General features: G+C 45.4%; 3 protein-coding genes across 3 annotated transcripts in view; 2 read left to right on the top strand and 1 right to left on the bottom strand.

The window, feature by feature from the left end:
* The window catches only part of LOC114584889 (nucleoside diphosphate kinase A-like), a 113828-nt gene that overhangs the window by 42289 nt on the left and 45210 nt on the right, over nucleotides 1-26329 (top strand). The window lies entirely within an intron of this gene.
* On the top strand, nucleotides 3592-20510 carry CCDC78 (coiled-coil domain containing 78). The gene is made up of 15 exons (XM_028706702.2): nucleotides 3592-3801; nucleotides 4430-4561; nucleotides 5364-5450; nucleotides 6542-6721; nucleotides 6991-7143; nucleotides 7374-7424; nucleotides 9123-9211; nucleotides 9324-9402; nucleotides 12357-12482; nucleotides 13097-13314; nucleotides 14456-14630; nucleotides 15313-15356; nucleotides 16564-16630; nucleotides 19052-19152; nucleotides 19780-20510. Exons 1-15 carry the CDS (start codon nucleotides 3724-3726, stop codon nucleotides 19904-19906), a joined length of 1707 nt encoding a protein of 568 aa, XP_028562535.2. The 5' UTR covers nucleotides 3592-3723; the 3' UTR covers nucleotides 19907-20510.
* Nucleotides 20686-25906, bottom strand: ANTKMT (adenine nucleotide translocase lysine methyltransferase). The gene is made up of 6 exons (XM_028706704.2): nucleotides 25345-25906; nucleotides 23780-23943; nucleotides 22965-23069; nucleotides 22334-22474; nucleotides 22037-22087; nucleotides 20686-21335 (listed from the first exon to the last, which is right to left on the bottom strand). The coding sequence occupies exons 2-6, from the start codon at nucleotides 23939-23941 to the stop codon at nucleotides 21147-21149; spliced, it is 648 nt and encodes a 215-aa protein (XP_028562537.2). The 5' UTR covers nucleotides 23942-23943; nucleotides 25345-25906; the 3' UTR covers nucleotides 20686-21146.

The raw sequence follows: 26329 nt of genomic DNA, 5'->3' as shown, positions 1-26329 counted from the left end.
CACTACAGGACTCCGAGTATATTTCAGAAATGAAGCTGGTTAATATAGCTGCATGCTAAAATCAACTCTCAAAACGAGCTAATAATAATTAAACAGGAAACCAAATGATGGAGATAACTATTACTAGACAGTTAAAAATAACAGCGAAGTCACAGTACATAAAATACCACAGAATTATTATTTTTTTGTTAAATAAAAAAGAAAAGATCAAAGCAGCAAAGTTCCATAGCTTATCAAATTTCAAAATGTACAAATCTGCCTGGTCACCCAGTCCAGGTACAATAACTAATCCACAATACAGCTCTCCCAGTAAAAAGGTAAAGGATCCCTGGATGGTTAAGTCCAGACAAAGGCGACTATGGTGTTGTGGCACTCATCTCTCTTTCAGGCCGAGGGAGCCAGTGTTTGTCCACAGACAGCTTTCCAGGTCATGTGGCCAACATGACTAAACCGCTTCTGGCACAACGGGACACCATGACGGAAACCAGAGCACACGGAAACACCGTTTGCTTTCCCACCACAGTGGTACCTATTTATCTACTTGCACTGGCGTGCTTTCGAACTGCTAGGTTGGCAGGAGCTAGGACAAAGCAATGGGAGCTCACCCCGTCACGGGGATTTGAACCATCAACCTTCTGATTGGCAACCCCAGAGGCTCAGTGGTTTAGACCAGGCACCCCCAAACTCGGTCCTCCAGATGTTTTGGGACTACAATTCCCATCATCGCTGACCACTGGTCCTGTTAGCTAGGGATGATGGGAGTTGTAGTCCCAAAACATCTGGAGGGCTGAGTTTGGGGATGCCTGGCTTATACCACAGCGCCACCCGCATCCCTAAGCTCCCCTAGTATATGGAGACTCTGCTTTCCTATTGTGGCTAATAAGCTCCCTCCAAGAATTTGGTCACATTCACACAATACATTTAAAGCCCTATTGTACCACTTCCCCTAAAAGAATCCTGGGAACTGTAGCTTACTTTCTCAAAGTGCTAGAGTTCCCGGCACCCTTAACAAACTGCAGGTCTTGGGATTATTTGGGGGAAGCCATGTGCTTTAAATGTGTCCCCTTTTAAATAATCTTTTAAAGCCATTTGAGCCAGTCATCACATCTTGAGGCAGCTGCTTCCATAGTTGACAATGCACACGAGAAGGAAAATCCTCGCCTGTTTGGAATGGCTGTCTATATCTCTGCATTCACTTCCTACCGGATCAGTCCTCTGGGGCAGCATGCTAGCCTTTAAAGATACGCAGTAAGCATGCAAAACTCTCCACTGCTCTCTTGTGGTTACTGGTATAATAGACCTCACTATCAGGCAGAGACTGTTCACAAACAAGTTTCCAGCTTCTCCCAGGGCCAGAACCAAAGTGGTAAAGTTCTTTTTCCTGGAATGCCCCCCTAGGACCAAGGCATTTTTCCACTTAAGATGAATAGTAAAGGCAGCTTAATGTTGTCCAAGGACAAGATGGTACCCTCCATGCAGTATACCAAGGGCGAGGAACCTGTTTCAGCACCCTTCTGCATAATAAAAATAAAAATAATAATTTATTATTTGTACCCCACCCATCTGGCTGGGTTTCCCCAGCCACTCTGGGCGGCTTCCAACAAAGATTAAAAATACATTAAAATGTCACACATTAAAAACTTCCCTAAAGCTTCAGATGTCTTCTAAATGTCAGGTACAGTGGTACCTCGGGTTAAGTACTTAATTTGTTCCGGAGGTCTGTTCCTAACCTGAAGCTGTTCTTAACCTGAAGCACAACTTTAGCTAATGGGGCCTCCCGATGCCGCCGCGCCACCGGAGCACGATTTCTGTTCTCATCCTCAAGCAAAGTTCTTAACCTGAAGCACTATTTCTGGGTTAACGGAGTCTGTAACCTGAAGCGTATGTAACCTGAAGCATATGTAACCTGAGGTACCACTGTAGTTGTTTATCTCTTTGACATCTGATGGGAGGGCGTTCCATAGGGTGGGCGCCACCACTGAGAAGGCCCTCTGCCTGGTTCCCTGTATGTAGCTTTGCTTCTCGCAGTGAGGGAACCGTCAGAAGGCCCTCGGCGCTGGACCTCAGCATCCCAGCAGAATGATGGGGGTGGAGACACTCCTTCCTCTGGGGACCACATGCTAGGGTCAGCAGGACCAAAGTCAGAAGTGGGATAGTGATAGAGCTGGCCTCTATTTTGTATGGTTTAATGCATCAGTCTTTTTTTTTTGTTGTCTTTTTTTTTTTGCTGTTTTTATTGTCCATTGCTTTGGGGAAATTGCATGGATTAGTAAAAAAGTCACCATCGTAATAATAATAATTTGCTGCCTGAGGCAGAAAAGCCCACACATCCCTCTCCCTGGCAGTAAAAAGTCAGAGAAAAGACTGATGCAGGACAGTAAGCATAACGCTTATCACAGTTCAAGACATAGATTGTTGTTAGGTAAAGGGACCCCTGACTGTTAGGTCCAGTCGTGGCCGACTCTGGGGTTGCGGCACTCATCTCGCTTTATTGGCCGAGGGAGCCGGCGTACAGCTTCCGGGTCATGTGGCCAGCATGACTAAGCCGCTTCTGGCGAACCAGAGCAGCGCACGGAAACGCCGTTTACCTTCCCGCCGGAGTGGTACCTATTTATCTACTTGCACTTTGACATGCTTTCAAACTGCTAGGTTGGCAGGAGCTGGAACCGAGCAATGGGAGCTCATCCCTTCGTGGGGATTTGAACCGCTGACCTTCTGATCAGCGTCCTTGGCTCTGTGGTTTAACCCACAGCACCACCTGCGTCCCAATGTTAGGCTGGAGGTAAATGCAACCTGACCCCTAGGATCTGTCACCCGTACACAATCCCTTATGAACAGAAGGGTCTAGACTGCTTATTCTTCATTTTGGGTACCAGTGATGGTGGCACAGTGGTAGACAGACAGGTCTGAGCCACAATACAAAATCTGCTGTAAAGTTCATCCACTCAAGAGCCTCTGAAAGTAGTCTTCTCTCTGACATGACTTCAAGCAGGGATGGCTCTACCACTGGTCAGAGTGAGACGGCCACCTCAAGCACCTGATTTTTATGTGCCAGCAAGTGTAAGCAAAATTCTGGTTATTTCATTTATTACTTTATTAATATTCTTTCTTTGTCTGGCTGGAATGTAGCCTACGGTGCAAAAGGTTACAACCATTGACCACTTTTTGGTCTCTGACGTAGCCCACCCCTGGCATATATGGGGCCCCCCCGCCCCACCCCAGCTGATGATGAAGGAATTCGGGCTGCAAAGGTTCCCCCACCCCCTGCACAAACCCATTCATGGTTCCTTGCGCACTGTTTGGAAGCTACAGTACCTGGACCTTTAAATGAATATTGCATAGTAAACAATTGGGATGAAACCCACCTAAGTAGTAATGGAAAGGAGATATTTCTTCCCACCAGGATGAAAAAAAATGGTACAAGTGCCAAATTCAGCACATGGCACACGTTCAGGACTGCTGGATTATAACAAGGAATTGGCCAAGGCCTCCTCTGATCAAATAATAATCACAAATAACACTAAGCCTCTCATTTGCTCCACCTTGTTAACAAGGTGAAAGCCACACCCATTAGCAACCTGAGTTGATAGCAACCCTTTCCTACGTAGGCAAGATCAATGGGCAAATACATCGTCTTTCAGATACACTCCTTTTGGCTTTCATCCGGGTTTTCTCCTCTTGCAGCTGAAGCTCCAAGCCCTCCATCACCAACCCTTAGACCGCATGGACTTTGGGAATGAGAGTGAGAGCAGCCGTCTTACCACCTTCCGAGAGCAAGTTCAGCGCCTCAGCAATGAAAACGTAAGTGTTTGGTTTGAAACGAGTCTTCTGCTGCCTTCCTGCTCCCCATAGCCTCCACCTTTTCCCACCTGGTGCCTTAGAATCATAGACTCATAGAACTGAAGAATTGGAAGGGACCCCAAGAGTCATCTAGACCAACCCCGTGCAATTCACAAATCACAGCTAAAAAGCACCCCTGACAGATGGCCATCCAACCTCTGAGATGGCTATTGAACCTCTTTAGTCCTTGTTGGACTACAACTTATTATTATTATTCAATATCATTATTTATTATTTATTATTATTTCTCTATTTACTCATAAACATTGATCAAAGTGACTTAGAAACACAGTAGAAATAATGATAATAATTGTAATACAAAATGCAATATATTAGGGGAAATGGGGTTGTTGTTGTTGTTTTAAAAAGTATATTAGGCAAACGGCACACAAAAATGTATTTATTAGGACAATTTGGTACTAAAATACGGATGAATTTTCATGAGGACTCCCCGCCCCCAAACAAACTGATAAGGAAATTGAATTTAAGATTTGAAATATGGGAAAATGAGATAAATTGAATTGGACCAATTTGCCTGTGCCTAGTCTGAATTTCGTGGGCTGAATATGTTTTCCTCCCTTCCATGCAGGTTCAGCTGCAAGACAGGAACGAGAGGCTCTGCGCCAAACTTGGGGAGCTGCAGGAGAAAATGGGGCAGGTGGCTGGATCCAAAACCGACTTGTCGTCAAGACTGGTTCATAGTGAAGAGGAGAAACTCAAGGTAAGGCATAGGGCAAGGTCCCTGCTGCACAGAGACAATTAATAACACTTTGCTTCTCTCCCGATTACATCCAGTTGTTCAAAATGCTTCACACACAGTGCCTTGGTCATGGCCTTATGGCAGCCCTGCGAGGTAGGCCAGGCTTTCTTTGTAAATCAGGGGTGAGAAAACAGTGACTCTTAGACCCTAAATGCCGTAATTTTATTATTTATTTCATTTATTTATTGTATTTACATGCTGGGCAGCAAACAAAAATCCTAGTTAAAAAAAATTCTAAAACAGATAGAAACACTCTAAAAACAATTCCAAAAAAAATCTAAAAGCAGTGCAGACAGGGGTGGACTTTTGTAATATGGTGCCCTGAGCGAGGACAAAATTTGGTGTCTGTCCCTAAATATTTCTTATTTTCACAATAATTCCCTTTGGAGTAGAGTTTGTTAAAAGTGCCCTTCCCCTTCTCACTTCCCATTACAGTCACACCTCGGGTTGAATACGCTTCAGGTTGAGTGTTTTTGGGTTGCGTTCTGCGGCGACCCGGAAGTAACAGAGCATGTTACTTCTGGGTTTCACCGCTCGCGCATGCGCAGATGGTCAAAATGATGTCACACGCATGCACAGAAGCAGCTAATCGCGACCCGCACACGCACAGTCGCGGGTTGCATTCGCTTCAGGATGTGAACGGGGCTCCAGAACGGATCCCGTTTGCATCCTGAGGTATCACTGTATGTGCATGCTCTTGTGCACGCTGGTTTGACTCCATTTTTAAGCATCTCCGAATGTTCTTCTGTTCCTGTCCTCTCAGATTTCCAAGGATTTCGTTGATTTCCAGATTGAGACCAACAAAATGAGAGAGCGCCACGAAGCAGAAAACTTTGAACTGAAGAATCTGGTAATTGACATAACTTTTTGCCATGTTTATTCATTTCCATGGGCCTACGTTAAGTGAAAGTTTGTGGACTCCCAACCCATCGTTTTCTTTATCGTCTCACTGCACGACAGTGCCCAAGATTCTTTGCAGAACCGGGGACAAGGCTTTGTAGAACCAGATGCAGAAGCTGGGAAGAGCTATAGTAGTCCAGGGTCACAGGGGATTGAAGACTTGTTACCATTTCTGCAGCAGCTTCCTAAAGCCATCCAATCAGCATGACAGGGGAGCTTTTTAGCTTATGAAAAGGAGCCTCCTCACCCTTTGTGCTGATTGCAGCCAATCAGAGGGAAAGGTGGTGAGTCAGCCACTGAGGATTGGCTCCAAGGGTCACTCTGAAGAACAGGGCTGGTCCAGAATGGCCCACTGGGGTTGGCTAAGAGGGACAGGGCAGGTAGAGCAGCCAGGAATGCTGCCAGTCAGTGTAGACTATACTGGGCATGGTGGATCAGTGGTCTGATTCAACATAAGGCAGCTTCCTAGACAATCCTGTTCATAGGACCAGTCCTCATTTATTCTAAAGACCCCTCAAATTCTTCCCCCCCCCAAAGTCTTTAGAACATAAGTAATATAGATCTTGCTCTGCACTAGAAAGCGCAAGTTCTCCAGTGATAGGGAGTCTCAACTGATTGATAGACAATTGCTACATAAAACAGGACAGAAAATAACGGTCCTTGAGTATATATATTTCTTATGCCAGAGTATCTTTTCCAAAAGAGAAATATCTAGCTGTAGGATGGAAACCAGATATGGCTGGATATGTGAATATTATAAAATGAATCTGCATTTGTTTTAGTTTATTTATCTTTAAATATAAAAGCCACACAAAACCTGCCATCATCATCTTCATTTAATTTATTTATCGCTGAATTGCCAAAATGGCCTCTAAGTGGTTTCTAAATGTAAAACCAATTGCAAAAAAAAAAACCCAAAAAACAAACAAAAAACCCAACTATGCTGAGCATCAAAGGCAATGATCTTTACAAGTCTCCCCTCTCCCCAAGCCTTGTTATGACAGTTGCATACATTTCCCTCACTGGAATTTGCTTTCCCAGATCCTGGCCCTTGAGAGCCGTATTCTGGAGGTGGAGCTCCACGATGAGAAGACCACTGGGGAGCGCAATGCCTTACAAGAGCGCTTGAGTGCCCTAGAGACCAACCGCAAGGAGCTGGCAGACGAATATCTTGTTCTGAAGAGCAATTATCTTGCACTGGGCAAGGAACACGAACAGGAAGTATGGGCCGCTCATCTTCCGTGGAAACCTTCTCCATCCTTGTGCAGTTTAGATGTTTTGCTGGGCGGGGCTGATGGGAGTTGTAGTCCAAAAACATCCGGAGGGCGCTACGTGGTGATGGTTGTAGAGGCTGTAAAGAGTTTTATACACCCAAAACAGCTCCTTGAACTTCCAACATGTAGAAATTGAAAACTGGATAGCTTGTAATAGCTGGCTTCCAACCCAAGGGATGGCCTGCACCTCCATAACTTACCTGCTTTGCTTTGTAGGTTGCTAAGAATGAAGAGCTTAGCAGAGAGTTGCTGAATTTGGCCAATGCCCAAGGCAACAGCCCCAAGTCCCACGCTCAAACCAACAAGGATTCTGTGGAGTTGGAAAGGGTGCGAGCCTTGGTCCACCGTCTCTCTGCCCGCAAAGTGAAGGTATGCATTTGTGGCCATCTAAGGGACCCTCCATGTCCTTTTTATTGTGTGTTCATGATGGTATCAGGGTAGTCACACGCGATCCTGCTGTGCATGCTGCTTGTCGCTGCAAGAACAGAGTCCTGCACTAGATGGGGTTTTAGCCTGATGCAGCTGGATCTTCTGATGCTCTTATCTCTTTCGTATGCAGAAATCTAATGCACGCTGTCTTCTGTGTCTTCTTGCCATAGCCAGAAGAGGTGGTGGCTTCTGAACAGGAACGGCGGAAACTGGAGAGAAGTGTGAGTGTGCGGTGGTGATTGTGCTGTGCTCTGAAGAGAGGGGTGAGGGCGGGACACCAGGTAAAGCGTTTTGGTGCCTGATAGAAATTCAAATCAGTTTGCTCCTGCAGCCAATTGGAAGCCGTGCCTTGGTTTTTGAAGGGTTCCAGGAGTCGAACGGACTCCCAGAACGGATTAAGGTCGACAACCAAGGTTCCACTGTACATTAGAAAAGAAATCTGCACCTAAATGCTCTGGAATTCTCATGAGGACTTTTAAAATGAATGAATGAATGAGTGAGTGATTGTTATTGTTATGTGAAAATGTGCAGAAATTAACTTTAGATTTGGATAGCAGTGGAGCATATGCCCACAATGCCCAGGGAGGGGGCGCTTCCGAAGGGGGCGTAGTGTGGAGGGTGCCCTCCCAGGCACGGCATAGCCGCTCGGGTGCACGAATCGGTGCGCGCGCCCTGCAGCCGGGGGCGGAGCTAGCCACCCATAGGGGCGGAGCGACCGACCAATGGCATTCAGCACTCCGCCCGCTGTGACTCCCAAGCCTCCCCCAGCTGTCAAAATGAAGGGGGAAGGGCGGGATGCTGCTGGCAAAGCAGCACAGCTCCCCCCTTCTCCCGATGGCTCGGAGTCAGGATAGGATTGGGAGTCATGGGCAGGCGGCGCGCCAAATGTCACCCCCCTCAGCGAAGACACCCGGGGCGCCCCGCCCCCACCGCATCCCCCTTCCTCTGCCCCTGCATTTGAATAAAAAAAAATTCTCCCCCTCTCACGACACTACAATTCATGGTCATCCAATGAAGCTGAAGGTTGAAAGATTCAGAAACAGATTTTCAAAAAGTCCTTCTTCACAAAGTGCATGGTTAAAGTCTGGAACTTGCTCCCGCCTGAGGCAATGGTGGTCACCGACGTGGGTGGCTTTAAAAGGGGATAGGACAAATTTGTGAAGGACAAAGGCTATCAGTGGATACAGTGGTACCTCGGGTTAAGTACTTAATTCGTTCCGGAGGTCCATACTTAACCTGAAACTGTTCTTAACCTGAAGCACCACTTTAGCTAATGGGGCCTCCTGCTGCTGCCGCGCCGCCGGAGCACGATTTCTGTTCTCATCCTGAAGCAAAGTTCTTAACTTGAAGCACTATTTCTGGGTTAGCGGAGTCAGTAGCGTATGTAACCTGAAGCGTATGTAACCTGAGTATGTAACCTGAAGCGTATGTAACCCGAGGTACCACTGTACTAGTCATGATGGCTATGCTCTGCCTCCACAGTCAGAAGCAGTAATGCTTCTGAATACAGTGATACCTCGGGTTACAGACGCTTCAGGTTACAGACTCCGCTAACCAAAAAATAGTATATCGGGTTAAGAACTTTGCTTCAGGATGAGAACAGAAATCGTGTGGTGGCAGCGGGAGGCCCCATTAGCTAAAGTGGTACCTCAGGTTAAGAAGAGTTTCAGGTTAAGAACAGACCTCCTGAATGAATTAAGTTCTTAACCCGAGGTACCACTGTACCAGTTGCTTGAAACAACAGAAAGGAAGAGTGCTTTCGCATTCAGCTCCTGCTTGAGAGTTACCTACAATCATCTGACTGGCCACCGGGAGAACAGGACGCTGAATTGGATGGGTCATTGGCCTGATCCAGCAGGCTCTTCTTATGTTCTCAATATGTAACTAACCGCCTCTTCCGTTCTTCTCCCACCTCCAAGCTTTTTGGAAACCAGGATCACATCACTGCTCAGATTGAAAAGATGAAAGAAATGTACAACTCACAGCAGCAGAAGTTAGAGGAGAGAGTGTGAGTATGAGCCCCCAGCCTAGTCCCCCATCCACCCCCCGAGCGAATCAGAGGGTTATATTCACTGCAAACTTGCATTGGTATTCTGCCGCACCGCTCCTTGTCTCTGCAGGGTGACCCAGGGCAAGGAGCTGCAGGAGGCCAAGAAGGCGATCCGGAACACGCAGCACAAGCTGGCAGAACAGTCAGTGGTAAGGAAACCTTGGAAGTCACAGCTGAACTACACCGTCAGCAGGATTTATGGATCACTAGGGATGGGGGAGCAGTTCCATTCACATTTAAAGGCCCGTCGACCTAATTTGCACTTTCTGAAGCAATATGCCAGCCAAAGAAAACAGCCGTCCTTCAAAACGGGCACTTCTCCACATTTTGCAATGCCGTTCTCCAGCCAAGTAATGTGTACGAAGAATGCAAATATTTGGGCGAAGTGTGCGCATATTGTTGAAAAGAACATATAAAAATGCATTCTCTTGGGGAACACTGCTTTGCAAAAATGTGCAGGTTGAGTAAAATGGCATGTATATATGTTTGGAGGAACTTGGACTAAAAGGCTGATGGATATTCATGAGGGTTAAAAAAAATAATCACAAATTTAGGTGGAAATGTGGAGAGTGGAAGACTGGGGGGGGGGGGGGAAGGAGAAACAAAAATTGAAAGATTTGCCCATCCATATGAACTCCTACAATCTTTAAATTCTGAAGAGGCTATTGAAGCTTGGGAACCTAAAAGCAGTTTCACGCAACATCCTCAAACGCATAGTTAATACAACGAAGTTGCTTGCCAAATGCCAATGAGTTCCAGAGGGAAGGTGATGTCACACTGTGAAATACAAAGACTTGCTAGAGGGCAAGACCCCGAGGTGGCTATCACCGATGGAGGCCAAGGCTCGAAAAAGACCCAACATGGAGGCCTACTGGCCGAAATATTGGGAAATAATTGAAAAAATTGGAGACAATTGGAGGCTGCAGAGCCAGGAGAAATTAAAAAATAAGGTGCGAGACTGGTTACATTATGCTCAAATTCAAGAGGTGTTTAAAATTGATAAAAAAGTTGGTTTCCAGGTGGAAAAATCGAAATTAGAGACGGAACTGTTAGAACCAAAGACTAAGATACTTTCTAGAATGTACAACTTGCTGCTTAAATGGAATACACAGGATGAGATAGTAAAATCTGCCATGATAAAGTGGGCGCAGGACATTGGGCATAGCATTATGTTTGAGGACTGGGAAAGGTTATGGAACACCGGAATGAAGTTCACGGCATGTAATGCCTTGAAGGAAAACATTATGAAAATGATATACCGGTGGTACATGACCCCAGTCAAGCTTGCTAAGATATACCATTTGTCTGACAATAAATGCTGGAAATGTAAGGAGGCTGAAGGGACATTCTTTCACCTCTGGTGGACCTGCCCAAAAGTGAAGGCCTTCTGGGAAATGATACACAATGAGCTAAAAAAGGTATTTAGGTATACCTTTCCCAAGAAACCAGAGGCCTTCCTCCTGGGCATGGTGGACCAGAAAGTGTTAAAGAAGGATAGAACTTTGTTTATGTATGCTACTACAGCAGCAAGAATTCTCATTGCAAAGCATTGGAAGACACCAGATTTACCCACGCTGGAAGAATGGCAGACACAGTTGATGGACTACATGGAACTGGCTGAAATGACTGGCAGAATCCGTGATTTGGGAGAAGAAATAATGGAGGAGGACTGGAAAAAATTTAAGGACTATCTGCAAAAACATTATAAGTTGTATGAATGTTAAGAATGTGTACGATTAGGAAACTTTTGCTTCAGCAACTTGAATAGGTGAATTGGAAATTAAGTTATAAGAAAGACGAGGTAGACAACATGAAGTAACCATACTATGTTTATTTATAGGGTACAAATAACTGAGATACAGTATTCTAAATTTGGAAACATAGTATTTGAAAGATACAGTAAGATATGAAATAAGGTAACAAATTGCTGATGTTACAATTGCAAAGAACGCAGAATTCGGAAGATGTGGGGAAGTCCGATTGGAATTGTTAAAGTATTTTGGAAAGTTGGAATTTATGTACACTTTCTTTTTCTTATTTTTACTTTCTACTTTTCATTCTGTAAATTCTTGAATATCTGAAAGAAAATTTAATAAAATATTTATAAAAAAAAAAAGGTGATGTCACACTGAAGGATCGATTCCTTACAAGTGTGGAACAGACTTCTTGTTTACAGAATGGGCTCTTAATTTACAGATTGCAGGTGTGATGCTTTTGGACAGATGATCTGCCAGTAGCTTGCACCACTTCAGATTGTGGGTGGCAGATTTAATGCTCCTTGACATCAGAAACTTATTCCACATGCAGTGCAATGCCGTGTACACATATGGAAAACATCTAAAGCCAGTATAATAACAAATTCAGGAAACAGAGTAACAAATGAAAAATGAGATGAGCCGAATTTAGAAGCTTGCGCCTTCCTTGTCCTCGTTCACAAATCCCCCTCCCTCAAGAGATGGATTAATCTGTCGCTTTTGACTTCTCTCAATTTCTCATTTTGTCCCAACCTTAAGTTCAGTTTGCTACATTTCCTCATCAGTTTTTGATTTATTTGTTTTTAAATAGGCCTTGTGAAAATCCCCCAGCATTGCTATACACATGTTCTGTTCTTATTTATTAATTTATATGCTGTTTGATTGCCAAAGGAAGCTTCTAAGCAGTTTGCAAAATATTAAAACTAATTCACACAAACGTTAAAATGCAAACACCCGTAATAATTAAACTGTCTATACAATCAAACAACCCCATTAAAACATAAACATCCCTAATGAAAATCTACTATAGATTTTTGGGAATTTGTTTGTTTGCTGTGGATTGGGACACCTCTTAGGACACCGTAAGGAAATTTTGTATGATGGTTCCTGAGAGCAAGGAGCAGGTTTTCATCTAGGTTTGGATACAACTGGATGCCAAGATGGCGGACAGAACCACTCAAAACTGAATTGACTTTTTTGGTTTCATATTATTCCCGAACAACACAGCAGTTGAAACAGGAGGCTCAAGTCAAGAGAACGCCTGTGTAAATAGGTGCAACCTCAAAAGCCGGCAGAATGCCAATACAGATGATGGCACCTCATATTTCAACAAGAAATTTTGCCTGCAGGTATTACTCTCGTCCCAAAGCCAGCTTCAAGAAGTGGAGGCAGAGAATTCCCGGCTTCAGCTGCAGCTGAAGGAATTGAACGAGGAATACAGGTCGCGGCTCCTTCAGTACATCGCAGATCTGGCGGTGAGCAGTTCCATTTGGGGTGGGTGGGTGGCAGATGTGCCAGAGCCTGGATCTTCTCCACCAAATCCCAGAGCAGCTGGTGGTGGTCCAAGCAGACAGTACTGGGCTTTGATGGCCAAACCATCTGACCCGGCCTAAGGCAGTTTCCTGACTTCTAATCCCAGCCAGGATAGTGGCAGAATTATGGAGCTCGGAAGAGGGGAAGCCCAGACCAGGAAATCAGGAAGAGACAATGGGAAACCTTTCCTGTGCCTGGATTCTTTAGGGTCACTGGAGACTGGATTCCTCACAGCACTTTAGTGTGCTCCCATTCCCAGTTTCAAAATAAATGGTCTGGAGGAGCCAATGGTCTCTCTATCTGCCTCCAAAGCCACAGCCCTTACCAGCTCTGCTGTGCACCTTCTTTGAGTGCTTTTGCCCGGCTGGAATGTGTCCATGAACCCTGAATTTGCATGTGTTCCTCCACCCACTTCTGCCTCTGGTCCCGCCCACCAGGGTCATGTGTCATCTGGAAGGTTGTCCAGAAGGGACTGTGGCGTTTGGTCTGAAAAAAGATTCCCCACTCCTGTACTGAGCTAACATATGAGACTGTCTCTGTGTGTCTGTGTTTTAAGGAGCACATGGACAGCAAGTCAGTTGCCGCTACAGCAAAAGGGACCAGCAAAAGCACCTTCAAACCGGCTCACATGAAGCGCTTTGTGGATGGCATGCTGCAGGATATCCGGGCTTCGTACAAGTCTAGGGAGGAACAGCTGGCCAAAGCCACTCGCGGCTACAAGAAACGCCTGCAGAACTTGGTCAAGAGGCACGAGGGCCTGCTCATTGCGTACAGGTAGGGGAGAGGCCACTGTTAAGTTGTGGGTGAACATATCAGACGACACAGTGATTCTTCAAACAGTTCTTCTTTATTCACAGGCCAGAACAGAACTGAACTGAAGGGCTCAGTCAGCCTGCTTATATAGAGCTCCAGTACAACGTTACTGTAGCAACTTTCTAAAACTATCCAATCACTGAACGTCACTTTCGACCCTTCATTTGCATAACTATCTACAGTATCCCCCTGCTGGCCCAGGGTGAGAACTTCAGTATATAACACCCACATTGCAAGGCAGCAATCCCGCTAGCTCTGGCAGTTATTCCTGCAGTGGCCATAGCACAGGCAAATCCTCTAGTGCCGGTGGTTAAATCCTACCCCCGGTAAGAGGCAACCCCCTGGTGCAGAAAGTTAGCCCCTACTGCTGGGGAAATATTGGGATTCAATACCCTGGGGCTGACTGGAATGGCCAGTAGAATCCAGACACCAATTGTCAGTAAAACAGGATGTTTATTTAGGTACTGAAAGTCCGGTGCCACACAACCTCAAGTAGTTGAGTAGTTGAGGGGTGGCACACCAAATATGAGAACAGCACATGCGTTTATAGTTACCAGCAAAGGGACAGTTCTGTCTATAAATGGCAATATTTCCTTCTACTAAAGTCTACTGGGTTTCATCGTGAGACATCAAAACTCTTCTCTCCTCCTCCCTCCTGCTTCCTTATAGCAATATCTCCTGCGAACGTGTCGTTCCGTCCTTCTCTCATGTTCTCTTGCAAACACAACCTTCACATTCCAACCTTCTCGCGCACATTCCAACTTCCATTCCATAATCAATATTACAGTGCCTGGAACTGAGGCAATCCCCATAGTGCTGGCAGTTAAATCCTACAGTGGCTTGATCTGTGGCTCCATCCTTTTCGGTGGTTGCACCTCCCTAAGAGTTGATTCATCAGTTCATCTCAACGCACATGGAAGCTGTCTTTGATGTGTCTGATGGAAGTGGGCTCTCTGGCATATGCAAACGTACAATAAAACTTGTTGGGGACTTTAAGGTGGTGTGTGCATGCGCACATGTGCTGCGTATCACTGTGAATATGTGGTTAGCAATATTCTCTTTGCAATGCCTAAGAGCTGATCTGTAACCCCTCTGTTCGCAGGATGCAGCGTGAACAGATTCGGTCGCTGGGCAGCCACGATCTGGATCCTGGCCCACCAGAACACCATTTCACCATCACAGATGCCGAGCTGCTGACGAGCACCTCTCAGGAGCTGAACCGGCTGCGGGAAGATAAAGCCAGCTTGGAGGGCCAACTGCATGAACTGCAGATGAAGGTGAACCGGGGTGGACTTTGTTGCCTGGTTGCTGGGCCCTTCTAATGGAGGAGCCTTTCTGTTTGGCCCTTGCGCCCTGGCCACGCCCTCTTTCCCCAGGCCACACCCAGTCACCAGTCCTGCAGTATTACACCTTTGAAATATACTCGAAGTCGAGAGTGGATTTCATGCTCTTTATTCAGCTCATAGTGGTGAGGAGGAATGGAAGTTCCCCCACAATATCTGCTTTATATACATTATTTACACAATGGGCTGCACGTGATTGGCTAATTCCGGGATTCTCCTGTAGGCCAATCAGGTTGTGGATTTATTTCCACCTGGAGCTGGATTGGGTGGCTCCTGCGGACCAATCATACTGCCCCATTGTTTTAGGACCAATCAGACTGCTGCATTTTGGATCCTATTCAATTCAGTACATAACAACCTTCTTCCCCCCCCACTGTCTGTCCCTGAACTCTGATAAAGCCCGTTGCTTGTATGGAGAAGGGTGGGTAAGTTTGTTTAGAAACTAGCCTTCTGTGCAAAGGTGACATAGATATTCATGGTTCTGCCGCTCAGTGGCATGTGGCCCCAGGAAGGTTGTGCAGAAGAGAATGTGGCCCTCAGGCTGCAAAAGACTCCACGCCCCCAAAATGGAAAATTTGATCAAATCCATCACCTTCCCCCCTGCTTTCCCTTACAGGTAAAGTTAAGTCAAAATGCTGGCTCAGGGACATCACCTCCGCAGTAAGTACTGTTTCTTACTGTACATCAGGGCTGGGGAATATGCAACCCTCCAAATATTCTTGGATTCCATCAACGTTACACCACATTGACATAGCATAATACCACAACCACACATCCACATCATGAAACATAACATAGTAGCACAAAACACCACATCCGCATAATGAAACATAATACCACATCTGCAGAGTGTAATGGACTTTGGTATGCTGAAATGCAGGAGAAATTCATTTCCTTTCTCCTGAGTTTACAGCAGCTAACATGACCTCTAGAGGGAGATCTTGCAGCCCTCAAAAAATTTCTACGTTAACCGGCACACAATGCATTCCTCGGTTCATACCATCCTTTCTATACAGTCAGAACTCCCCGAACATCAAATGTGACCTATATTTTGCTTATGCAGTCCCCGGACAGGCTACGAAGAACTTTCCCACGGCTTGCCTGCATACTTCCTCGCAATTAGATCACCTATCCTCACGATTTAAGCCACCCCAGTGAAATAAGTGGATTTACCCAGAAGCATAGTAATGGAATTTGCAAATACATAAATGGAAGAGTTGCATTCCAGGGCTTCTGGAACCCTCCCTTTCTCACCAGCCAGAGCCCATTGTTTTACAGAATGCTTTGCCTCGTGCAATATGTGGGGCTGCTAACGTGACTTTGTATTTGCTCATCTGACCATCTTTGGGCGTGGGGGAGATAGTTCTACTAGGGGCAGCCAACACGGTGCCATCCAGATATTGTTGGACTCCCAGCTCCCATCCACCCTGTGACCATGAGCCACACTGGCTAGGGCAGATGGGAACTGGAGTGCAGCAACATCTGTAAGGCACCATGTTAGCTACTCCTGAGGGTCTGGACAAGAGATAGAGCAGCCTTTGCCAACCTGGTGCCCTCCAGATGGACATTAGGTCATCTCATGCTGATATCCAGTCATCTAGTTCTCATTTGTCTTTTTTATGAATGATACTTGATAGTGAATTACTTGTGCCCTGCAGGAAACATTCTTAATTTCAAACCATACTGGTGCCCCTTCCAGATATTTTGGGCTACAATTCCCATCATTCCCAACCAGTTTGGACGTGCTGGCTGTGGATAATGGGTGTTGTATGCCAAAAACATATGGAGGCTGACGAGTCACAGAAAGAAATGGATGGCTTGCTGACAGGGCTCTTTCCAGTTCCCTTTTGCTCCTTTTTATTTTCAGCACGCTGGATGAGGCGGGCTGGGCTGAGCTCCGGAAACAACTACGAGAGTTCACTCAAACCACACAGGTAAAAGCCAATAGTGTCAATACACTCTGTGTGTGTGTGTGTGTGTGTGTGTGTGTGTGTGTGAGAGAGAGAGAGAGAGAGAGAGAGAGAGAGAGTCATATTCCATACAGTGGTACCTCGGGTTACATACGCTTCAGGTTACATACTCTGTTAATCCAGATATAGTGCTTCAGGTTAAGAAATTTGCTTCAGGATGAGAACAGAAATCATGCTCCAGCGGCACGGCGGCAACGGAAGGCCTCATTAGCTAAAGTGGTGCTTCAGGTTAAGAACAGTTTCAGGTTAAGTATGGACCTCCGGAACGAATTAAGTACTTAACCTGAGGTACCACTGTATTCATATTCTGCTGGATCAGTTCAATAACCCATCTAGTCCAGCGTATAACAATTTGTACCCCACCCATCTGACTGGGTTGTCTATTCTCACAGTGGCCAACCAGATGCTTCTGGGAAGCCTGCAGGACTTAAAACTCAATTTAAGTTATGCATGCAATAAGGATTAAGTATGGATTTCAATTCACACCTGCTCTTTCTTTCCCCCTTTCAAGTAACTTGAAATACCCCATCCATTATGAACAGCATATATTTTCAAATAAAAACTCCCCCTTGAAACCAGAGAGATATGTTGGTGTAAAGGCCAGGTGATGGTTCCTGAATCTAGACCTGAAGGGCATGGGTAGGCAAACTAAGGTCTGGGGGCTGGATCTGGCCCAATCACCTTCTAAATCCAGCCCGCGGACGGTCTGGGAATCAGCATGTTTTTATATGAGTAGAATGTGTGCTTTTATTTAAAATGCATCTCTGGGTTATTTGTGGGGCATAGGAATTCGTTCATCCCCCCCCCCCAAATATATATAGTCCAGCCCCCTGCTGAAAAAGTTTGCTGACCCCTGCTGAAGGGGGTGTTTGACAGTCTGGGTCTTTGTATGAAAGGGGGTGCTGTTCTATTCATCTGCCAAATGCACAAGGCCACAAAGCACAGCTAAGCGGCAGAACATCTACTTTGCATCTGGGGGGGGGGCCTCCACACTGGCTACCTCTGTTTTATAAGACAGAGTGGTTTTGGTACCGTCCTTGTTACGTCATTATCTTTATTAATTTTTATACTGCTTAATGCCATACCAGGCATCCAAGCAGTTCAAAAGTATAAAAACCAACCACAGAAGCATTAAAATATAAGAATCCATAATTAAAAGACACAGTAAAACAATCCCATTCAGAGAAACATCCATAATCAGAGCAGGCAATTGAACAATCCCATTGAAGCAGCAAAGTGATTAAAAACAAGAGGCAGTGATATCAAGGGAGCGCCTGTGTAAAAAGGGGCATCTTCAAAAGCCAACAGAATGCCAGTGCAGATGGGTTTCTCTCATATATCAAGCAGGGAGTGCTGTTTCATTGTTTTAAACTCTGTGAGCTGCCTTTAATAATAATAATAATAATAATAATATTTTATTTGTACCCTGCTTATCTGGCTGGGTTTCCCCAGCCACTCTGGGCGGCTTCCAACAAAGACAAAAAATACACTAAAATGTCACACATTAAAAACTTCCCTGATGTCTTCTGAATGTCAAGGTAGTTGTTTATCTCTTTGACATCTGATGGGAGGGCGTTCCACAGGGCGGTCGCCACTACCAAGAAGGCCCTCTGCCTGGTTCCCTGTAGCTTTGCTTCTCGCAATGAGGGAACCGGCAGAAGGCCCTTGGCGCTGGACCTAAGGGTCCAGGCAGAACGATGGGGGTGGAGACGCTCCTTCAGGTATACTGGGCCGAGGCTGTTTAGGGCTTTAAAGGTCAACACCAACACTTTGAATTGTGCTCGGAAACGTACTGGGACCCAATGTAGGTCTTTCAAGACCGGTGTTATGTGGTCTCGGCGGCCGTCACCAGTCTAGCTGCCGCATTCTGGATTAGTTGTAGTTTCCGGGTCACCTTCAAAGGTAGCCCCATGTAGAGCACATTGCAGTAGTCCAAGCGGGAGATAACTAGAGCATGTACCACTCTGGCGAGACAGTCTGCGGGCAGGTAGGGTCTCAGTCTGCGTACCAGGTGGAGCTGGTAGACAGTTGCCCTGGATACAGAATTGACCTGCGCCTCCATGGACAGCTGTGAGTCCAAAATGACTCCCAGGCTGCACACCTGGTCCTTCAGGGGCACAGTTACCCCATTCAGGATCAGGGAGTCCTCCACACCAGCCCACCCCGTCCCCTAAGAACAGTACTTCTGTCTTGTCAGGATTCAACCTCAATCCATTAGCCGCCATCCATCCTCCAACCGCTTCCAGGCACTCACACAGGACCTTCACCACCTTAAAAACATACGGGTGGAAAAAGTGGCCTATACAAATAAAATTAAAATCTGCCAGTCTACCCATCCTTTTTTTTGTCCTTCCTGCCTCTATGGTTCCCTTCTCCCAACCTCAGGAGGATCTCGAAAAGGAAAGGAGTCAGCTGCTGACACGAGCAATGGTGGCAGAAGAGCAGGTAGCCGAACTGCAGGAATATGTGGATAAACACCTTGTAAGGTGAGAGGTCTTTTCACCTGGGTGAGGTTTTAACTGTCAAAATCTTTCATGGGGCTCTCCTGTCGGCTCATGTCTAATAATCATACCACTTGAACATTTTCACCAAGCAGGAATGGGCAATCTTTTTACAGCCCCATGGCTGCCTTCCCAGTTTCCTGAACTGAGGAATCCAGCCTGGTGAAACAGTAATATAGGGCTAGCCAGGCCCTTATTGGTTCCTCCAATCACCTGACCCCACTGGACTGAAAAACAGCAGTACCACCTCCCCCATTGCCTTATACAGCTTGGGCTGGAGGAGGAAACTAGAGGCAATTAAGTTGGGATATAAATGACATAGCCCAGGAAACCTCCTGGTCATGAGAACCAGGTGGCCTTGGTCAGCCAATGTCCTCCTACTGTCTCCCACACATAGACTACCAAGCCTACTCTGCTCTCACAGTCCCTCGCCACCAAAGGTAGCCACATGGAAGCTCATTATTCAGGCGGTTCCATCCACCTTAGGTACCTGCATTTAAATGTCTGCATTACATTCTCCCCCCACTGGATGTGATCAGGCCCTTGCAGGGAAGGTTTGCGACCACAGCAGAACTGGGTTGACACCGTTTTCACTGTGCTGTTGTGCTGCAGGTACAAGCAGGAGATCTTGAGGCTGAGGAAACTTCTGGGAATAGACAGCCACGAAGAACTAATTGCCGGAGCTTCTAACCCTCTGTCAACTTCAAAACCCAAGAGGAATTTCAGTAATGAAATGTAGCCTCTGACACCCAAGCTATGGGAAGAAAAGGCTTTGTAGCATCCTCGAGGAGGACTGGCACCTTGGCCTGAACAGCAGGTGGATTGCAATGGTTGGCTATATTTCCGTCCCCCAGAATAGACTCCAGGAAGCAAGTGGCTCAATGAAGGCCTTTCAGCAACCATTTTTGTCTTTTGTTTAAAAAAAAATCTTGTCCTTTGTCTAAGAGGCTCAGAGCTGTTCTTCCACCCATATGCTACCCCCAAATTATCTTCATAACAACCCTGGGAGGTAGGCTAGGATGAGAAACCATGCCTGTCGTCCACCGATAACCATGGTGGAGCAAGGATTTGAACCCTAGTCTGAGACACTCAATTCACATCTTGTAAGCTCTTACATTCCAAATGTGCTTGCTTCTTCTTTCAGTATTTCCATTGCATTCTTTCTCCCTTCTGTCTTACTCTAACCAGCTTTCATTCTGACATTCAGATGCTTATATTGTGTTCCAGTGAAATGGTTAATGAAACAAGCCAGCTTCACGGCTGAACTTGAAAAGTTGGTTTGTTTAGTAACTTGTTTAGTAACCTTGGTTGGAATAAAACCACGAACCATGGTTCAAATGACAGCCTTTGAAAGCGAAACTAAACTCAGCTGAAGTCCACCCCCAACCCCAACCCCAACCCCACCCCGGTTATATGGGAATTACGTGTAACACCAAACCATGATTTAGAGTAGTTTGCAAACCATTACCACCGTGTGTAGAAATCTGAAGTTGTACCATGTTAGTAAAATAAATCACTGAGGATCACAGTTCTCTTTATTTCACAACCAAAGCTCCAAGCTGAAGCATAGCATGGGTTTGCTAGCCCAATAAGATCTTAGCAGCCCACTGGACCACACACTGAGATGAGTAAAGAAAATAAGTGCTGTGAAAGTTCATTACAAAAAAAGAAATAAATAAATATACACACTACTCGACAATGAAGAGACAAAGCTGTCCCATCCTGCAGCAAAGGTTCTAATGAGTTTCCAGAATTAGCAGGATTCAGGAGAGGAGTTACGGAAACCATGTGATTTCCCTTGACAAATCATCTCATTGTTCCTGCCTTCTTCCCTCCCTCTCTCCCTCCCACACCCCAGTGCTTATAAAGGGCTGTCAAAGCCAGCAATTGGAAAGAAGCAGATTTCACTCTGTGAGCCACTGGAAACAGCCCTTGTCCGTTTTGCAAAGGTGCCTGCTTGTTTCCTAGAGGACACGTTCTTATACCGGGCTTCCCTCTGGTCTGTCCTGCTCGGATTGCCGTACAGTCTTGATGTCGTAGGCCCAGACTCGGTTCAAACCTTCCCCAGCCATGCTGGTGGGTGTCCAGTTGGGGAGGGGGAAGCGTCCAGCCACCACACGGGCCTCATCCGGAAGTTCCACAAGCAGCTTCCTTTCCAGAAGCTGCAACTGAGAAATGGGAAGGAAAATGCCTGGGTTATATCACACACACACACACACACACACACACACACAGTTAATTGTATGGAAACCTCTAACTGGTTTTTTGAAAAAATAAAAATACAATTATCAAGAAAATATAGTTTTAAACAGGTGTTTAAAAACATTCAAAGGGGAATTAAAATCAACAGAACTTTAAAAAGAGATTAAAACACATGTCAACGTTCTGCATGGCTGGATAAGCTTGCCTAAACAAAAATATTTTATGCAGATGCCAAAAAGAGTACAGTGGTACCCCGTGTTAAGTACTTAATTCGTTCCGGAGGTCCGTACTTAACCTGAAACTGTTCTTAACCTGAAGCACCACTTTAGCTAATGGGGCCTCCTGCTGCTGCCGCGCCGCCGGAACACGATTTTTGTTCTCATCCTGAAGCAAAGTTCTTAACCTGAAGCACTATTTCTGGGTTAGCGGAGTCTGTAATCTGAAGCGTATGTAACCTGAAGCGTATGTAGCCCGAGGTACCACTGTACAGTGAAGGCACCTGCCTGATGTCAGCATGCAGGGAATTCCAAAGTTCCTTGTAACAGTGCCAGCTCCGCAGGTCAATGTTGAGTTGGCATATATGGTGTAAGATGATTCTGCAAGTAATCTGGTCCCAAGCTGTTATGGGCTTTGTATATGAATAGTAATAGTAAATAAATACGCTTACCACGCTAGGTGCCAAGAACACAGTGACATTCTTACAATCTGACAGATCCACCTTTAAGAGAGAGAACCAAGACTATTGGTTAACCTGATCCAATGTCTGAAGCCCAGCATCAATCCCTAGCACCCAGCCTAATACCTATAATTAAAAATATTCCTATCCTGGCCTAAAAACTACCTGCCAGCCAGACCTTACAGCCTGGCTCATGAAGAGGCTGACAAACACCAGCAGCTAATGTGTTGTGTGTCCTCTCACTACCCCCAGATTATCTGCGCAATTTCATGGAGCCTCTTATCTCACCTTCCAAAGATCGTCCCGACAGTAAGAAACTTTTCCATAGCAGCCGGCCTTCCAGGCACGATAGCTTGAAAGTCGTAACAGCCATGGATTGAGCTCATAGCCAACAGCGGGTCTGAAACCTTGCTTGTAAGCCTCTAGCACCTGGAAGCAAAAACAAGGCACTTATTTCATTGACTGCATTTGTGATCCTTAGAAACACAGGACAGCTGCCTTGCCCCAGGTCAGGCTATTTCTCCATCTGACCCAAGTGCAGGGAACCTTCAAACTACAACTCCCAGCATCCCTTGCCATTGGTCATGCTTGCTAAGGCTGGTGGGGGTTGTAGTTCAGTAACATCTGGAGGGCCAAAGGTTCCCACACCTGATCTAGCCCAGATGCATCTAGTGATGCATTCGCAAATAGATTCTAAGATTATTATTTTGGGGAATCTAGCCCTGATCAAGCATTTCCTCAGAAGCTAAACCATCTGTGAAGTTTACTTAAATCACTAATAGCTGGAGGGCTAAAGGTTCCCTAGCCCTGTTCTACTCTTCCCTTCCGATCCAAATTATTATATATTGTAGTTCTTTCAAGGGGGGCACCCAACTTCATGGAACATGCCACCATCAAGAATCAAGCTCGCTGCTCTTACAATTCTGCCATCGCCTGACCCTAAATCCACCATCTTCCCAGAGCGTCCTTTCAGCAGCGACATCACATTCTCCACTTGATTGGCATTTGCTGGGACATACGGCACCTGGATGAGGAGAAGAAAGAGAGGCAAGCTCTGAGTTGGAAAGGGCCACAGAGTTCCGGGGTAGGGAATATACATGGAATCCTAAAGACTCTAAAACAGTCTTTGTCAGTGCTATTTTTCTAGAAAAAGTGGTGCTGGAACTCACAACAAACACCGCCTTTGTTCTCTTATAATGACAAAGGTGCCCACCTGAGAGGTGTCAGAACTGAGTTCCGATTAATTCCGGCTGAAAATATGCCCTGGTCTTTGCGAACCTGGTGTTTTCTGGGTGTGTTAGACTACAACTCTCATCAGCGTCATATGATGCTGGGGCTGATGGCGGCACAGCTTTGCTAGCGCCACGGGGGGGCTCATGGGTGCACCAGATCTTGGAAGAGGGAGCAGCTGACTTGACGTGACTATCTTGTCTTGAGCCAAATCAATTATCTGCCTACTCAAATAGATAGGCGAAAGGGAAGAGCATCACATCAGGGTATAGCATCTGGAAGGCACCCTGATACAGATTGTGATTAAGCATTTCAAATATCTGGCCATCAGAATCCATGAGTCATCTTCAGTGTGTTTGTGCTTTTTTAAAATCTCCAAAGACCCCTCTTGGTCTCATAACGGAGAGTCCTGCCTGCAGAAGTTCCCTCCCAACACAATAATCATGTGCCAGTTAACTGTGCTGCTTTCCCCTCAAATGTCACAGCAAATTGTCTGATATGTACCTGTAATTTTAAAGGCACTTTGCGGAATCCTGGCATGAGAATTCCAGCCCACACAACATAGGCGGTCAAGCCAGTGCCTGCTGCAATTTGCAAGAGGTCCCAGACATCCACAGGCTTTCCGTGCAACTCAGCTGCCAATTCTTCAGCATCCTCAGGATCCATGTCTGCAAGAGGGAAACATAAGAACCACCTGTATCAGGCCGAAGGCCATCTACTCCAGCATCCTGTTCTCACAATGGCTAACCAGATGTGTCTGGGAAGCCAGGACACAGGAACTGAGTGCAACGGCCCTCCCTCCACTTGTGATTCAGAGATATAATCCAGGCATATGGAGAGAGAACATAGCCCTCATGGCCAGAAGCCATTGATAGCCTATCTTCCATGAATTTATCTAATCATCTTTCAAAGCAATCCAAATTTGTGGTCCTCACTACTTCTGGTGGCAACAAACTCTACACTTTAACCATGTGCTGTGTAAAGAAGCTTTGTTGGATGCCCTTAAATTCTAGTATTATGAGGGGGAGAAACATTTCTGTTTAGGGAAGCTTTTAATGTTTGATGCATTACTGTATTTTAATATTTTGTTGGAAGCTGCCCAGAGTGGCTGGGGAAGCCCAGCCAGATGGGCAGGGTATATAAATAATAAATTATTATATCCTTTCTCCACACTGTGCATAGTTTTACACACCTCTCTCATGTCTCCTCTTACTTGCCTTTTCTTGCTAAAAAAACCCACAAATGCTGTAACCTCAAGGGGATGTTGCTCCACTCCTTTTTCTCATTTACATCGATCTTTTTTTAAAAAAACAACAACAACACAACCTATGGTAGCTTACATAATTAAATTTTGGTTTTGTTAAAATTCACAATTCCGAAGAAAACGTGTAAACAAACACGTCAGCATAACATATAAGCCAGTAGAATGTCACTCATTAAAAGCCTTGAATAATAAAAATGGTCTTTAGAGCCCGTTTAAATGCAGGAGGAAGTTTGGCAGAGTTCTACCATTGTGGGTTCCTCACCACCGAGGAAGGTCCTTCCTCCAATATCCTCCATTCTGATCTTTACTCATAGCTCACTCGGCTCACTAGCCCAGAGGCAAAACTATAACAAACCATTGAGTGTGTTTCATATGTATACTAGAAGCATATACTAGTGTAGTATTATAACATATTCTATGGGGCACCATGCCAAAAGGCCAGGGGAAACTGTTTGAATAACAAATACCAGTGATGTGTGCTTTCAGGAAAATTTGGAACCGGGAAATTTCTCGGTTTTGTGAGATTCAAATAAAGTGCATGGTGTTGTTTAAATGTGAAATTCAAAAAAATTCAAAGCCTTATGTGGAAATTTATTTTATTGAAAAACTTGTATAATACAGTATTGCAAAATGTGGTAAGTTCAGTAGCACACTCTTCCCTGATATTACTAAAACGTTTAAGAAAAGCGGTGAAAACAATAAAAAATTATTAGTGTTAGCATGCCTGAAATATTCATGCTTTCTAGGACGCGTCAAATTGATCATGTTGATTTTAGATTAGAGTTGCAATTTTATACACATTTACCTGGGAGTAAGTTCTATTGAACTCCATGGAACTTCCTTCTGAATAGATATGTATAGATTGCGCGGTTAATTAGTAATGTATCCATTTCATCTGCTGAATCTGATCTGTAATCACTCACTAGATTATATATACTTTCCTGGGAGGAAGTCCCATTGAACTCAGTGAGGCTTACTGCCAAGCAGGAATGCATAGGTCTGCACTGTAGGTTATGAGTTAATTTACAAAACAATAGCATTTCTAAAAATGGACGTTTTCCCTGCTGAAAAACAACAATGCAGACCTTTCCAGTCCACGTTACTATTGAATGCCTCTTTAAATCAATCAGAAAAGCAGTGTGAGGCAAAAGACAGATGATTGGTTGGGGAATCCCGAAGTCTTGAAAAAAATTTTTGGGAGAAGAGGGCATTGACCCTGTTTCTGTTTCTCAGCATTACCAAATTTAGCAATTTTAACATTAGAATGTCAACCTTTGCATCAACCTTAAAGCTCCAGCTGCAAAGTGCTGCTTTTTAAAAAATCTTCTCTCCTCCACCCAGTTCTTTATTACAATTCATTCATTCATTCATTCAATCAATCAATCAATCAACTTTCATTTGTTACCATACACTACAGAACCGCGGGGGGGGGGCGGACCGGCGGGCGGCGGCAGTGTAGCACAGTGGTTATAGAGTTCCAGACTAGGACCAGGGATACCCAGGCTTGCATCTTCCTCGCCAGCCCGCCGGGTGACCTTCAGCCGCTCAACCTGTTTCTCAATTTAACCCAATCTGAGGATGAAGTGGCCAGGGGGCAAAAACAATGTTCGCTGCACTGAGATCCTTGAACGCGAGGTGGGATGTGTAAGAAGAAAAGGCAGGAAGAACGAGAGCAGTGCCTCTGAGAATGGACAGAATGCACCTCCCTCCCCACGGAGTAGCTTTAAATAAATTTTGCTAAATAAGTAATCAACTGGGATCAAGAGACAGGGCAAGTTTCTACGGGAGGG

The sequence above is a fragment of the Podarcis muralis genome, chromosome 14 (genome assembly GCF_964188315.1).
Source record: "Podarcis muralis chromosome 14, rPodMur119.hap1.1, whole genome shotgun sequence".
Lineage (NCBI taxonomy): Eukaryota > Metazoa > Chordata > Lepidosauria > Squamata > Lacertidae > Podarcis > Podarcis muralis.
This window is presented reverse-complemented; position numbering and strand designations above follow the sequence as displayed.

Excerpts from the sequence above, each read along its gene's own strand:
- CCDC78 (XM_028706702.2), top strand. The coding sequence starts at position 3,724 with ATGGACTTTGGGAATGAGAGTGAGAGCAGCCGTCTTACCACCTTCCGA. Across the intron at positions 7,144-7,373 it reads TCTCTGCCCGCAAAGTGAAG|CCAGAAGAGGTGGTGGCTTC; the intron begins GTATGCATTTGT and ends TTCTTGCCATAG. Across the intron at positions 15,357-16,563 it reads TCAGGGACATCACCTCCGCA|CACGCTGGATGAGGCGGGCT; the intron begins GTAAGTACTGTT and ends TTTTATTTTCAG.
- ANTKMT (XM_028706704.2), bottom strand. The coding sequence starts at position 23,941 with ATGGATCCTGAGGATGCTGAAGAATTGGCAGCTGAGTTGCACGGAAAG. Across the intron at positions 23,070-23,779 it reads AAGTGCCTTTAAAATTACAG|GTGCCGTATGTCCCAGCAAA; the intron begins GTACATATCAGA and ends CTCCTCATCCAG. Across the intron at positions 22,475-22,964 it reads GGTCAGGCGATGGCAGAATT|GTGCTAGAGGCTTACAAGCA; the intron begins GTAAGAGCAGCG and ends TTTTGCTTCCAG.